This window comes from Heliangelus exortis, chromosome 11 (assembly GCF_036169615.1).
Source record: "Heliangelus exortis chromosome 11, bHelExo1.hap1, whole genome shotgun sequence".
In the NCBI taxonomy this organism is placed as follows: Eukaryota; Metazoa; Chordata; class Aves; order Apodiformes; family Trochilidae; genus Heliangelus; species Heliangelus exortis.
Window position 1 is genome coordinate 18058977 of NC_092432.1, and position 13106 is coordinate 18072082.

The 13106-nt window shown below is 38.3% G+C and overlaps 2 protein-coding genes across 2 annotated transcripts in view; one reads left to right on the plus strand and one right to left on the minus strand.

Moving 5' to 3' along the window:
• The window catches only part of MYO1E (myosin IE), a 236796-nt gene that overhangs the window by 64724 nt on the left and 158966 nt on the right, over positions 1–13106 (plus strand). The gene's annotated exons all lie outside the window — the stretch shown is intronic.
• The window catches only part of CHRNA7 (cholinergic receptor nicotinic alpha 7 subunit), a 37811-nt gene continuing 30409 nt past the window's right edge, over positions 5705–13106 (minus strand). Inside the window, exons 8-10 of the mRNA XM_071755034.1 lie at positions 12539–12625; positions 11779–11888; positions 5705–9858 (exon numbers count right to left, since the gene is read on the minus strand). Of these exons, the coding sequence (XP_071611135.1) occupies positions 9340–9858; positions 11779–11888; positions 12539–12625 (716 nt within the window). The 3' untranslated portion in view covers positions 5705–9339. The remainder of the gene's footprint in view (positions 9859–11778; positions 11889–12538; positions 12626–13106) is intronic.

The following is a 13106-nucleotide window of genomic DNA, read 5'->3' on the forward strand; positions in this document are numbered from 1 at the left end:
TAATGATTTTAAAGAAATTAAAAGCCAGTATCATTACCTTACTTTTTCTAGATTCTACATGTAGACCACTTCCAGCCTTAGGGCTTTTCCTGTCAAAACAGTTTTAAACTGACATATTTGATACAGCTATACATCCCTTCTTTTCCAACTGCCTGGAAAGCTCCAGAAGCAAAACTTCTCAGAAAACTGAAAGAATTTGAGGTCCATAGACAGATGCAGTGTTTTCACTGAGTTTTGGAGTAAATTCTGAATTCTTCGATGGACCCTGAGGGGAACTTCTGATAAGTTGCAAGCATTTTATGTTTACAAGCTGATAAATTTGAACTTGAAAACAAAAATTTTGGAAGGGAATTTTATATCCACGAAATTATAGATTACACTAGTTACAAAATCAAGCTGTTACTGTGCAGTAAATACTACAGGTATGGCTACCAGAGGAATATGTAAGATGTTTGCAAAACATACAAAGCTTGTTCAGAATCATGTAAACAACTTCTGTAAATTATACAAGTGTGTGAATATATTTGTACCTCAGAAGTGTTCACTTTATTTTTCTTATGTGAGTAAAATAATAGCTATGGTAGGTTCTAAGTTGCCAGGTCACATAGGTAAAAATCTTAAATTGCCAGAACAGAAATCTGTCATTAAGACAGCAATGAAACAAATAGGACTGTAGACAGAATAATAGTGGCTTTTTCCAAGACCTGCCCACTTCACAAGCTGAAGTATTTATCACTGTCTTGTTGATTTAATTCCTGGAGTGGGAGAGAAGGTTGGTTAGGGGACAAGGAGTTTCATAGTAATCTTCACAACCCATGCAAGAAGATGGTCTCCCTTACCTATCTCTCAGTCTTAATGCTCGAGATCCTGTAGTTAGGTTTTAAAATCTGTACTGATGTCTTAATCCTGTTCCACAGTTCTTTTACAGTTGAAGTTTTGCCATTAAATTTAGTAGAGGACCCAGCTGTTTTCTCGGAAGGCACAAGGCTAAATATATTAATAGGACTCAGCTAAGTCATAAGAAAAAGTCGTAAGAAAATTCCTGCAGTGATACAAAAGAGGAAAAGGAGGATTATGGGAGCAGACTGGGTCATACTGTTGTTTAGACTAATGTTTAATCTGAAATTCACCTACTTTCCCAGTCTTTCTTTTAAAATTGCTTTGCAACTTCAGCCCCTAAGCTGCAGGCATGTCTTGTTAGGTACAGCCTGTTTGATTGTGCAGTTCTTTTCTGAGAGCTGAATCTGGCATTTCAGTTGCTTCAGTATTAAGAGTGCTTCAAAGATGTTATTACTCCAACAATGACTGTTGGAAGCTGTGAATCATAAAATAATGCACATAATGCAGCTGTAGGTGTGGGCAGAATTTTGAGCACAGTACTAAATTAATGGTTAACATCTAAATAAAATTTGTATGCACATTATAACCTTTCCTATGCTATAAATTTCTCATATGTTGACAAAAGCCTACATGTTTTAAGTGTCTTCTTAATCCTAATATTTCACATAAGTAGTTCACAGACACTTTGAGGTTAATAACACCGTATTTGTGCCATACTGTTCCACCTTTGTGATGTTTCTGCTGTGTGCCCTGTGTGATATTCCACATGGAAATGGTACAGTTGCATCCTTTTTTAATGCACAGTTTGTATTTTAACTCTGAGATATTTCAAAATACTCTCCCCAATCTGCATCCATTCCTGGTGTGTTCAGCTGGCTTCCCCGTTTTTTTAACTGAGTACATTTCTGTTCAGGCATATGTCATTCAGCTTCCAGTAATAAATTCCTATCATAAAGATGACTATTTATAATGCAGTAGCATCTGGAAGCAGTCAGTAATGGGGCTCTGCTTAATGTGTTCTACCGTATCTCTTCCCTACTTAGTTGCTTTTCCTGTAAACAATGTTCTGAGAGTTAGAGAGCCTTATATCAAGTCAAACTCAATCCCTTTCTTTCCTATGATGGTATAGACAGTCTGGTTTTATTGTGCACGTGGCATATTGTATTTGGCTGTTCTTATAAGAGATTAAAAGTGCTTTCCCAGAGAGAAAGTGGGGGGTTGATAGCCCAGCATCTGTCATTTTGAGTGTAGATGCCAGTTACTTGGGCAGAAAACACAATGAGCTAATAAATACCACCAGGAACCATTTGAAGGTTCCTTACAAGTCTGTGTGCAGGTACCAATTTTATCAGGCCGTATAAGGGTACAGTTCCTGTGAAGCCACAGGAAGAATAGGAGATACAACAGGTTAGAGGATGGATTGCTATCACGTATGGAAAGGAGCTCCTCTGTGCTCACTGCAGGACTGTGAGGAGGGACAGAGGGATGTGTATCTCCCCCAGAACCCCCCAACACAAGCACTTACACTAATTCTTTACAAACTGATAGCAAGGGTTGCTATGTCCCTGTTGGCTAAGGCCTGGCTATCCTCTCTGTAGCTTGCTGTTCTCATCCTTCCAGTTTCTGAGGACTCTACATCATGCTTCCTGTCCCCAGTGAAGTCACTTGTCTTTCCCAATGAGCAGTTCCCCTTTTTCCCATTTGTCAGAGAAAAATACGCTCATTTTCATCTTGATCAGCTGGTTTTGTACATAAAGTTTTCCAAATACAGTATGATAGAATATTCTTCTTCTGTGTTGACAGTCTTACTAGCTGGAAAGGGAAGAGGAACAACTCTTGGAAAAAGTGTATCTTCTGCCTACATTTTTACATGCAGGTTCTTGGCTAGCCTCAAATGGCAATGTGACTCACTTTGCCTGCCTGCAGACTGCCATTTCCACAATCACATCTTCATCAGCTTTCTGACTCAGCAAGAGCTCATGCTCTGCTTAGTCACAGAATGGCAGACTGAATCCTCTGCAGTGTGGGGACTGAATATTTACTGTCTTACAGTTTCTTTTGAACTACTCTTGTGATGAAAAATACATCTTGCTTCACCAGCTTCTTTAAATACATCTGTTCTTCTGGCTTTGCAGTCATATATACTGAGTTCTAGATATTCTGTGATTTCATCATCTAAGCTGGAGTAGAGTTTAAAAATAATAAAAATAAATGAGAAACCCCCCCAAGCCCTGTAATAATAGTTACACTTTGGACTATAATCAATTGCATTCACTTATGCTACCAAAATTTTGCAAAGAAAACGGCCTTAGGGCATTGGGGGGACATCAGGTACCACTGAGGAGGAGGAATTTTCTTAATGTTTCATTTTTTGCCAAGTGAGTGGGGAAAGAAATGCTTCTGCTCTCTGTAGAAAAGTAATACAGAGTGCCTGCAGCCTCTTGATGCTCCCTAACAAAGATCATTTTTCCAAATCAGTTATGCAGCTCAGGGCGTTCCAGAAAGAGTATTGAAGTTTCTGTGCTAACTCTGTTGAAGAGAAGGCATCTGCCACCCTCACTGGAGGTGGAGGCCCCTTCTGAAAATTGTCAGGAATGAAAGCTCTTTGACCAAAACCACTGCATACTAATGAGAAAATTAAGACTTGAAAAATGCTGTCTCTGTTATATCAAAGACCTGGAGAATAAATTAAGTTGTATTTGAGCCCAAATGATCTAAATAAGGTGTATGTGTCAGAGGTGATGAGTACTGCAATTCAGAAAGCACTCTGGTTTTATGCAGAAAGTCTTGACATTTTTTTTGCTCTTAGAAAACACCTTTCTGTGACTCTTAGTACTCCACCTACTGTGCAGTGACAAGATACCACTATTCTTGGGACTTTTGGAGCAAGGGGCAGAGAGTTTGAGCTTGCAGAAGTTAGAAAATGAAGGTGCATTTTCTATATAAGAATGGGCCAACTATTCACTCATTACCCCTGATGTAGGGTTTCTTTTTAAATATGGTAAAGCCAATGTCTGGAGGTGCAGATCTCAGAATTTGCACTGTGCAGGTTTTATATTTGCACTTGTGCAGCAAGTAGATAGAAGATTTTTCAGTGCACTAGGGAAAATGCATGGGAAAATAAATGGGCTTTTATTGCTGTATTTAGTGGGCATGTATCCAGTCTTTCAGAACTGAGGCTGGATGCTTTAGATCTCTGCAGTGCTATTCATTATGGGTTGGCCTTGGTTGGGTGCACAGAACAATCCATTAAATGATTGCAAATGAAAGGTGAGCTTTTTTGAAAGACAGGCTATATTGTACTCAAAGCAGTGCTGGATGTAGGAGTTTTCACACCCCATTCAACCCACACAGATTGCTTCAAAATTTTACAAGAAGGTTGTTACCCCCATTCTAGTTATAAGCTGGCATACTAAAAGCCATGGCATATTTACTGCAGCTGAAAAACTGCTGGACAGGTATGAATTCCAGTGTATTTTTAGCAACAGAAACCTTACTGCTTTAGAGATACTATGGACATTTTGTCTGCATATGTTTTTCAGAATATTTAGTGAGTGTTTTTTTACAGTTTGGTGTGTGTTTTAGTTCTGTCTCCCTGAAGAAGCAGTCTTTATAAGTGCATGTATCCTGTTTGATTGCCAGGTTAGATTTGCTCTGATATGCAGATTATGTTCATAGCTTTTTATCATTTACTCATTTTAATATTGTGACATGAGAAAGAAATCTAAGAAATTGCTTAGAAATCGGATTTGTTGAAGAGAAAATACGTTCCCATTTTTCTTACAGGATTAAAACTCAGTGGCTGATCCTGCCACCCTCTCTAGTCCCAAGTCCCAGTGCTCTGATGGACATTGCCACCCACAGGGCAGTGACACTGGATCTGCTTGTGGATAGACTCCTAAGCCATAGGAGCTGTCAGCCTGCAGATTAACCCCAGATGCCCGAGAGTGACAGCTGACAGCAGTCTGATTTTAATCCCCATTCATAGATGGAGTGTGTGTGACAGCAGGTTACACAGTGCTAGGGTACCACCTGATGTGTGCTGAGCCAAACCTGTCTGACCATGTTGCAGTAGTCTGGGTAGGATTTCCCACTCCTCAGCACTCTAGGAAGGAAGGGCAGACATGTTGCCTTGGCAGAGGGAGCAGCCATCAGCATGAGCCCCTCCTGAGCATCTGACATTGTGACCTGTGGCAGCTCTTATCCAAGGACAGGTTGGATTCAGTAAGAGCTGCATGTTTGCATGACTTCATGTGTTGACCTTGACCAAACTACTCATCTGCAGCTCTTACTTACAAGGGAATAGTCTTGGGTTCAGCAATCCTTTTTTTTTTTTTACTACTGGCACATGCTCAGCAGGATGTTGTAAAGACAGAGTTTTTCAGGAAGCTGTTTCAGCATAGGGCCTGTACAACTCATCTGTTTCCAAAAGAACTATACTGACATGATTTTTCCTCATCTGGGAGGTATTCTCTGGATTAGGTATTTTTTCTCCAGTAGCCAACAAACAAAACTTGCAGTTGGCAAATCTGTCAGTTTATTCAGCTGGTATGGATTTGGGTTTTTTCCTGGTTCTTTCTTCTATGTTAAATATCAAGAAGTAAGTAAGTACTGGCATTGAAACCAGTCCAAAACTTATACAGCATTTCAGTCCTGCTTGGCTAAATTTGATCACTTATTATTGACTGAAGTTATATATGTTTGGAGTAGGACTGGTTTGCTAGGATAGAATTGCATTTTTAATTTATCAAAGATCTTTGCAATTCCAGATTGCTATATGCAAAGAAATTATTTTTTATGGCTGTTCATGTTTTCTACTACTGGAATTTGTTTCCATCTTGGCAAAATGAGAAAGAATCAAAAGTCTCTTGATCTAAATCTTTTATTTGTACTGGACTGTAAAGGTATTGAATTGCTTATATGACAATCAGTACCTGATAGATGTAACATCTCTTACTAATGCCCTTTATGCAATGTTTCTTTAATGTAAAAAAATAGTATAACAAAAGGAAAGAAAATCTGTGACTTTGGTTTACCTTCTTTTCTAGTTAAAGGAGGTGAAAAGTTGAATTGTCACAGGTGAACTGAGATTACATCTTGCAACTAGAGAGAATGTAAAGAGAATTTAAATAAACCTTTAAAAAAAGCCTTACATAGTGTCATCAATTCCCATATAAAATAATTTAATATCTTAAATACCGTTTAAATAATTTATCTGTATTTAAAACTAACCTTTTAAGAATTTCCGTTTGGAGCTTTTTTGGCATTAATTCTTAAATATTTTTTTTTTATATTAAAAAGTCTTTTAAATATTCAGTACAATTCAATATAAAACCAGAAAGATCTAATATACATTGTTCACACATAGTATTGTACACGACAGCTGAGCTCTTGAATCTGTCAGACAAGTCATAGCTTAGTTGTGGTGAGCCACTTGCTTATCCTCTATCTGGACTCTTAAGCTTATAACAGATCCTAACCATCAATGTGGAGTTTTTAATGTCATATATACATACTGTATTCAGTATTTAATTTCAATTTCTATGCCCAGAACTGTAAATAAATATTTCTTTCCCAGCATTTAGATCAAAATATTGTTTAGCACATACACAAATATATTTAAGACACACAATATGACAAGAAACATAACAATTTTGAGCAATTTTGCTCAAATTAGTTATAGGGAAATGCAACTCATAGATGCAAGATAACATAATGAGAAGTTGTCACTGTTGTATTTAAAATTTATAATAATCTTCTTACCAAATGTTTACAGGTTGTGTTAACATCAGGAAAATTAGGATTCACTTGTCCTCTGGATGCATTTTCATTAATCCTACCAATGATAAAGACAGCAGTGTAGCCATGATGCTGGTGCCTGACAGCTACCTTGTCTAACATCTGATTTTGGCTGACAGTAGTGCAAACCTTGACAGTGATAAATGCAGTGTTACAGACTTGGGCAGGACTCACTAAAGGCCAAGTCTTCAATTTTTAAGCTTAGGCATGTCTGTCATTGTCATTGGTAATGAAGACTACTGTTAAATTGTAAATTGCTTTGTCCTTCTGTAAAGAACTCCTGTCTTTAGCAGGATGATTTCTACAAGTAACATATATACAGATGATTCTACAGTAAATGGGTTCTGGTAGTAAAAGGGGTACTCTCATGCTTCCTAGGTTGCATGCCTCAGGTATTGTAACTGCCACAGTTGTGTCCCATTGTACAAGGTAGTCCCCCAAGGTCTTCATTTCTTGAAAAATCTTGGAGAGGGCCTCAAAACTTCACAGACTAAATGGAACACTTTGTGTAGCTACTTAGGGATACTTGCAGAAGGGACAAAAATACCAATGCAAATAAACACTGGCATCAGGAAGCCTAGTCTAGAACCATCAGAAGAGCAGCACATGCCACGTGATATCTGTAGTTATTCAGAAATGAACAAAACACACATTTTAGATTTTGGACTCAGTTTCCTATTCATATGCAATCTACAAGCTAGAAACTACTTGCAGAGGTTACTGCGTGGCTAATTCTTAATACAACACCTTCACAGATAACTCTGAGACACAGTTTCAAGATGAGCTTTTCTCAAGAAAGATCTAAAGGCTTTGCTCATGTCTTTGCAGTGCAAGATTCTGAATGAACTTTCAGGAAGACAGAATTCACAAACTGAAAAATATCCTGCCTTCCTTTTTACACCTCCTTCCACTTGGTTGGAAAGTTGCTTGAGCCAGGTGTTCACTCAGGTGAGGGACTGTACCTGTGGTGACTCTGGGCTTGGTTTACATGAAATTTGATTCTCCTGCTTTCAGGGGAGCTGACTCTGAAAATGAAATTGTTACCTAGGGAGAATAAGCATTTCAGTCACTTTATTTCAATCTGCCTCAAGGGGTAAACTGAGGGCTTGAGTTTATTTCACAGTAAAAATGGGGTAAAACAACACACCTCCATTTGCATCTCTGAAGATCTCAGCCAAAAAGTTGACATTCTGAAGGATAAAGCAAGCAGTCTGCTAATGTAAACCTCTTCCACATCTGTTCCCCCTTGTGTCACTGGTGATGAATACTGGTGTGCCACAAAGAGACTAATCCTCTGCTGGTTTGTACACATGACATTTTAGGTCCTCTTGGTCTCAGCTCAGCTCTTTTCTTTAAGACATCAAAGTCACATGAAAATTGAGCATCTTTTGAAAATTTTGTAATCAGAAATAACCCTTAATTTTGCCTTTGCAAATGTTTGCCTAGACTTAAGTGAATTTGTATTTAAGTCTTAACCTTTCCTTGGACATACGTGCAGTGTGTATAAATAAAAATATGTTTATACACTTCATAGTTTACATCAGACCCAAGAAAGCTTTATTATTCATTAGTGCTCTTCAGATGCTAAAGTGAGCAGAAAAGGTGCAGTTTTATTGTAAAGACGTGTTAATTGTGACTTAACAGAAAGAGGTTTGTAAAAGGCTAAGCATACAATAGATCAAACATCTAATTTTTAAATTAAAACCTTGATCTGACTTAATGGCTTCTTTTTGCTTTAAAGTCTTCATTTATGCTTAAGAGCCTGTACAGGACAGTGAGTTACTTTTTCCTCATTGGAATTTGTTTAAGAGTAAATAGACAAGTGTGTCTTGGTTTGTCCAGGGGGGGATTGTGTTGTGTTTGTTTTTTGAAACAAGAGAGGACATAGGTTTCATAAACCCTTAATTATATTTCTGATAGTTAAAAAGGTTATTGGTTGAAATAATGTCTTTCTGGGAAGAAGAAAGAAGTAGTAAACACTGCAAAATTTACTGTTAAGCTTGTTTTAGTATTCAGGCCAAACTTCCAGGTCAAATCCAGAAAGGTATAGAAGAACAATTGTGTGTCATCTTAAACTGCAGATTCCTGGTGTCTCAGACAAAGTCAGAATCCTGTGAAGTTACATATGATCTATGTAAAATACATGGAGATAATTACGGGTCTGATGGGTTATGAGTGAGCTGGAGAGCTATGTACCCTAACTCAGTAAGAAGCAGTAACTGAAAAGCAAGCTATTTCTCCCTTTTTTCCCTCTGCTGTTTGTGCCCGTGTTTTTGGATTTGGTTCTCTCCTAAACGTGTTTATGATCACATTCAAATAGTTAAGATGGACCAGCTTCTATCCTTTATTACAAAGTTTGGAAGAAGTGACATTTCTGGCATTGCCTGTTATTTTGTAATAGTTTTAAAAATGTGTAAGAGATGGGGGTGCAATACCTTGTCATTCTGAAGGGACTTACAGCCACTTTGTATCTCCCACAAGGGTGCTGAGAGGAGCTACACACAGGTAGCCCAAGGAGAAATCTTTGGCTTCCCTTCCGAAATGGGAATTCTCTTCTGAATGGAGCTCAGGACCAGAGAGGGGGTGAAAGGAAAGCAGACAATCTGAAGCAGTAGACTCATTAAGAACAAGCAATCAAACAAAACCCACACTCTTATTTGCTACATGTCGCACTTCAGAGAATTGGGTTGTAGTTAGGAATTAAGCAAAATCTTTAGACACAGCTTCTACAAAGTTTGGCGCAGACATTAAAATACCAATTGTACAAATGATTGTGAAGACTGAGAAAGCCATCAAGCAGAGGCGATCCACAACAGAGGCTGCAAACTTCCATTCATTGCAAATGGCTTCCTCTTCATCCTGGTCTCTGAATCGGTTTGCAATGTACCTGACCTCTTCCAAAATCTTAGCCAAATCTGGGTCACCTTCAGAGGGGTGGCCACTGTGCAGCAGATTTTCTTCATCTGCTGGTGAGCAGGTCAGCCTCCCACAGATCACCCCTGAATCAGTGGTGGGTGTGCAGTGAGCCCCTTCCAGCCCCCTAAACCCGATGTACAGCATGTTCCCATTACTGGACTGCTGTCCACTCACAGTGTTCATCTCCACACTTGAAAGGCTGCATCGACGTTGTTTATGTTGACAGGCAGGACGTACTCTGTCTTCCCCAGGTCTTTTCATCCTCAGAAACCAAGCACACCAGTTGAGAAGGATGATTCTGGTCTGAAAGAAAATTATTAAGAACCAGCGTCCCTTCCCACAGCCACTCTCTTTGACTCTATTGATATTTTTGCAGCCTGGAGGACTGCTGATTGCCTCAGGCTGATTGTCACTGTCAAGACACCCCTCTCCTCTGATGGGAGTCTCTGTAGAGTTTTCCTTACACTGTAACAGCATTATGGCAGCCTTTTCCACCTTTAGTAGAAAGCATAAATTTTTAAAAGAACAAAGCATTACTGAAGAAGACTTACTTTTTAATAATCTTAATAGTGATGCTTTGCATTGTAGTCAATAAATTAAAATTCTTTTACTCGTATTTGTGCTCTAATATTACATTCACATGATTATGGTTTGGAGGAGGCTGCTAAAAAAGATGCTAGCCACAAAGCTTTACAAAGCATTGGCTCTGCTCTCAAACTGCTTTCATAAAAATTGATTGCAGATTTCAGAAAACAGGTCGGGTTATAGCATGGAAAAAAGGCAAAAAAATTACTTTGATTTAAAAATAAAATATTTTGCAATTTTCATCAGTATCTATCACTTTATTGGTTTCCACCTTGCCTTAATCCAGCATTACAGGAGGTGCAGGCAAGCCAGAGACAGGCAAGTTCAGATGTGAGCTTCTGCAATTTATGTCAGTCAGATTTTAAGAGACCATTCCAGTGTTTCTTTCCCAGAGCACTAAGAAAATATTGTTATCTCATAGGATGCAATTCTTATGCCATATTTAATATTGGATTTAATATTAGATTTTATTCTGACTGGATTGCCACTCAGAGTAGATGATGTATCCAGGCAAACATCCCAACCAGAGACAGATTTTTGTCCTGTTCCTTTGTTTACACTACCTAGCTTCACCAAGGACAGTTTTCCATTAACTGAGGGGGTGATCCAAAATCCACCAGCATGCAAATACTGGACTTCAGCTTCACAGCACTAAAGCTCACTCCTCAACCCCAAGAACTGTGGTTTTCTGAGGATGTTTGGCTCAGTACTAACCACTTGTCCCCTTTTGGTCATCCAACATGTGTATGAAGATAATGACCTTTTATTTTCTTCATTGACATTTATTTTAAAGTTACTACCCCAGAATAGGCCAGGCAATATCTCGTTATCTCTTGTCTGCAGGGCACTACTGTGTGCACACTTGATTTGGTTAAAAATAATTCATTGTTCTAGAGGAAAAAAAAAAAAAAAAAGAGGGCTTTCTATATTTAGTAATGTCTGATGCTGCCGTGAGCTGGGTGAAGTCAGGAAGAGAGAACAGTTAGCTGATAATACCCATCAATATTTAGCAATCCAATATCAGTGTAATGTTCTCTGTAAAAACAGCCACTCATAGAAGAACATTATGTGCCTAGAAAAATACTTCAGATTTTTTTCTTTTGCACTTTACAGGTGTTCTTGACCAGAGAAGTAAGCATGAGGACTTCCAGAGAAAGTTTCACATCCAGTTTAATAGCCATCTTTACCAAGTGCTTTTTAGGCTATTGATGTTTCTGTAAGCACAGCAGCTAAATATGTAGCAGCTGCACCTTGAGGGTGGTGTAACTCATGCATTTATAATCTCTATCAGCAGCTTATTCTTTCCTTCTACCTGATTCACTTTTGACATCTGCAGTTTTTTTAAAAAATCACCTTCATTTTTATATCTAGGTTTTAGCAAAATCCTGAGTTGCTTTTAGTTGTTGTGAAGGAGATTTTGAGTATAGAAGCAAGCAATTCATTCTCTCTCACATACAGACACACTCGCCAAAAATCCAACAACAGAAAAGGTATCTGGATATTTACTTTCTGGTGAAACTACTTTTAAAAACAAAATGTTTTGTAACAGTAAGAATGAAACATGAATCACTAACTACTGTATCACGTCCCTGATCTGGACATGTGTGCAATGGATAATGAATGAAAAGAAAATCTTACCCATTTAGGCATTTTCCCCCCATCTGGATCATGATGATGATATTGTAGAACAATAACAGTGACAACAACAGAAAGACCAACAATAATCATAGTGCTGGCAAAATACTGAGCTGCAAAATAAACAGATAATTACAGTGATATACTTGGGCTGATAGTGCTTTGTAGCCATTATAAAGGGTTTTTGTATACATGCATACATAGAGGGAAGTTCTGTTCCCAATGTAGTGATACATGTGCTGCTGTAGATACTTGGGAAAGATTTCTCAGAAACAGAGCAGCCATTGTCTTGTGAGGATAGCCAGCCTTTTGTAATGGTATTTGTGGAACTGAGCACCTCTTTTCTAAACAGCCCTGGAAAAAAAATGTCCTCTAATTTTTTTTCACCAGTATTTTAGAGACTGGCCAATACTTCTTCTGAAAAGTTTCTCTTTCTGTTAGATCTATTACAATGGGAAGATTTATTTCTGGTTAGCTCTGTGTTCCTAATGTTCAGCTAATTGTGGTGAAACATCTTCCATGGAAAACTGACTCCCTTATGATTACCCAAAACATAGAAAGGTTCTCTATTTTGCTTGAAGTAGAGAAGTTGCATAAGGGATAACACCCATCAGAGCCTCTCATCAGTTGGCAACGTATTTCTAATTCAATTGCAGTGGGTCCCTGTACAAGTGGCAATTTGTCTTACTGTTGGCCTTCATACAAAGTCATGGCACCTCATTTGAGAGCAAATAAAAGTGAGTAAAAGCTGTAGCTAACTTACCAATTAAGGGCACAGAATCAGATGTTGCTGGCATAATTTCAGCCACAAGTAACATGAAGACAGTGAGAGACAATAAAACTGTTATACCTGAAAGATAAACACGAAACGTGAAATTAGAACAGTAGCTTGTAATTAGAAGGTAAAAAAAAAGTAGAAAGCAGAAAATTAATCTGAAGGAATGGGCTTTGTGAGAGGCATTCCCACTGTTACTCTTGTGGCACCATGCTAGTGGTCCTCTCATCCTTTCTTGTACAAACTCAAGTTCAGGGCAGCAGTGCTGCCAAACTAGTAGCAGTGCTTTCACAGACATACATATTTTTATATCCTTTTAATTATTCAACTTTTATCACCATTTGCTGATGTGTTGAGGTAAATCAAATTCCTCCTGCTCGTTTACTTTAGAAACATGGTGTGAGTTTGAGTATCTGAGCATATAAACCTTGATTAATTGGCATGGAAGCTACAGGTGGTGTAATGCATAAATTCCTAAAAATCCCCAGATTTGTTATCTTGGACAGACATTGATATCTTCTGATATTAACTGCTGGGTTTGTATGTGTCTATGCCT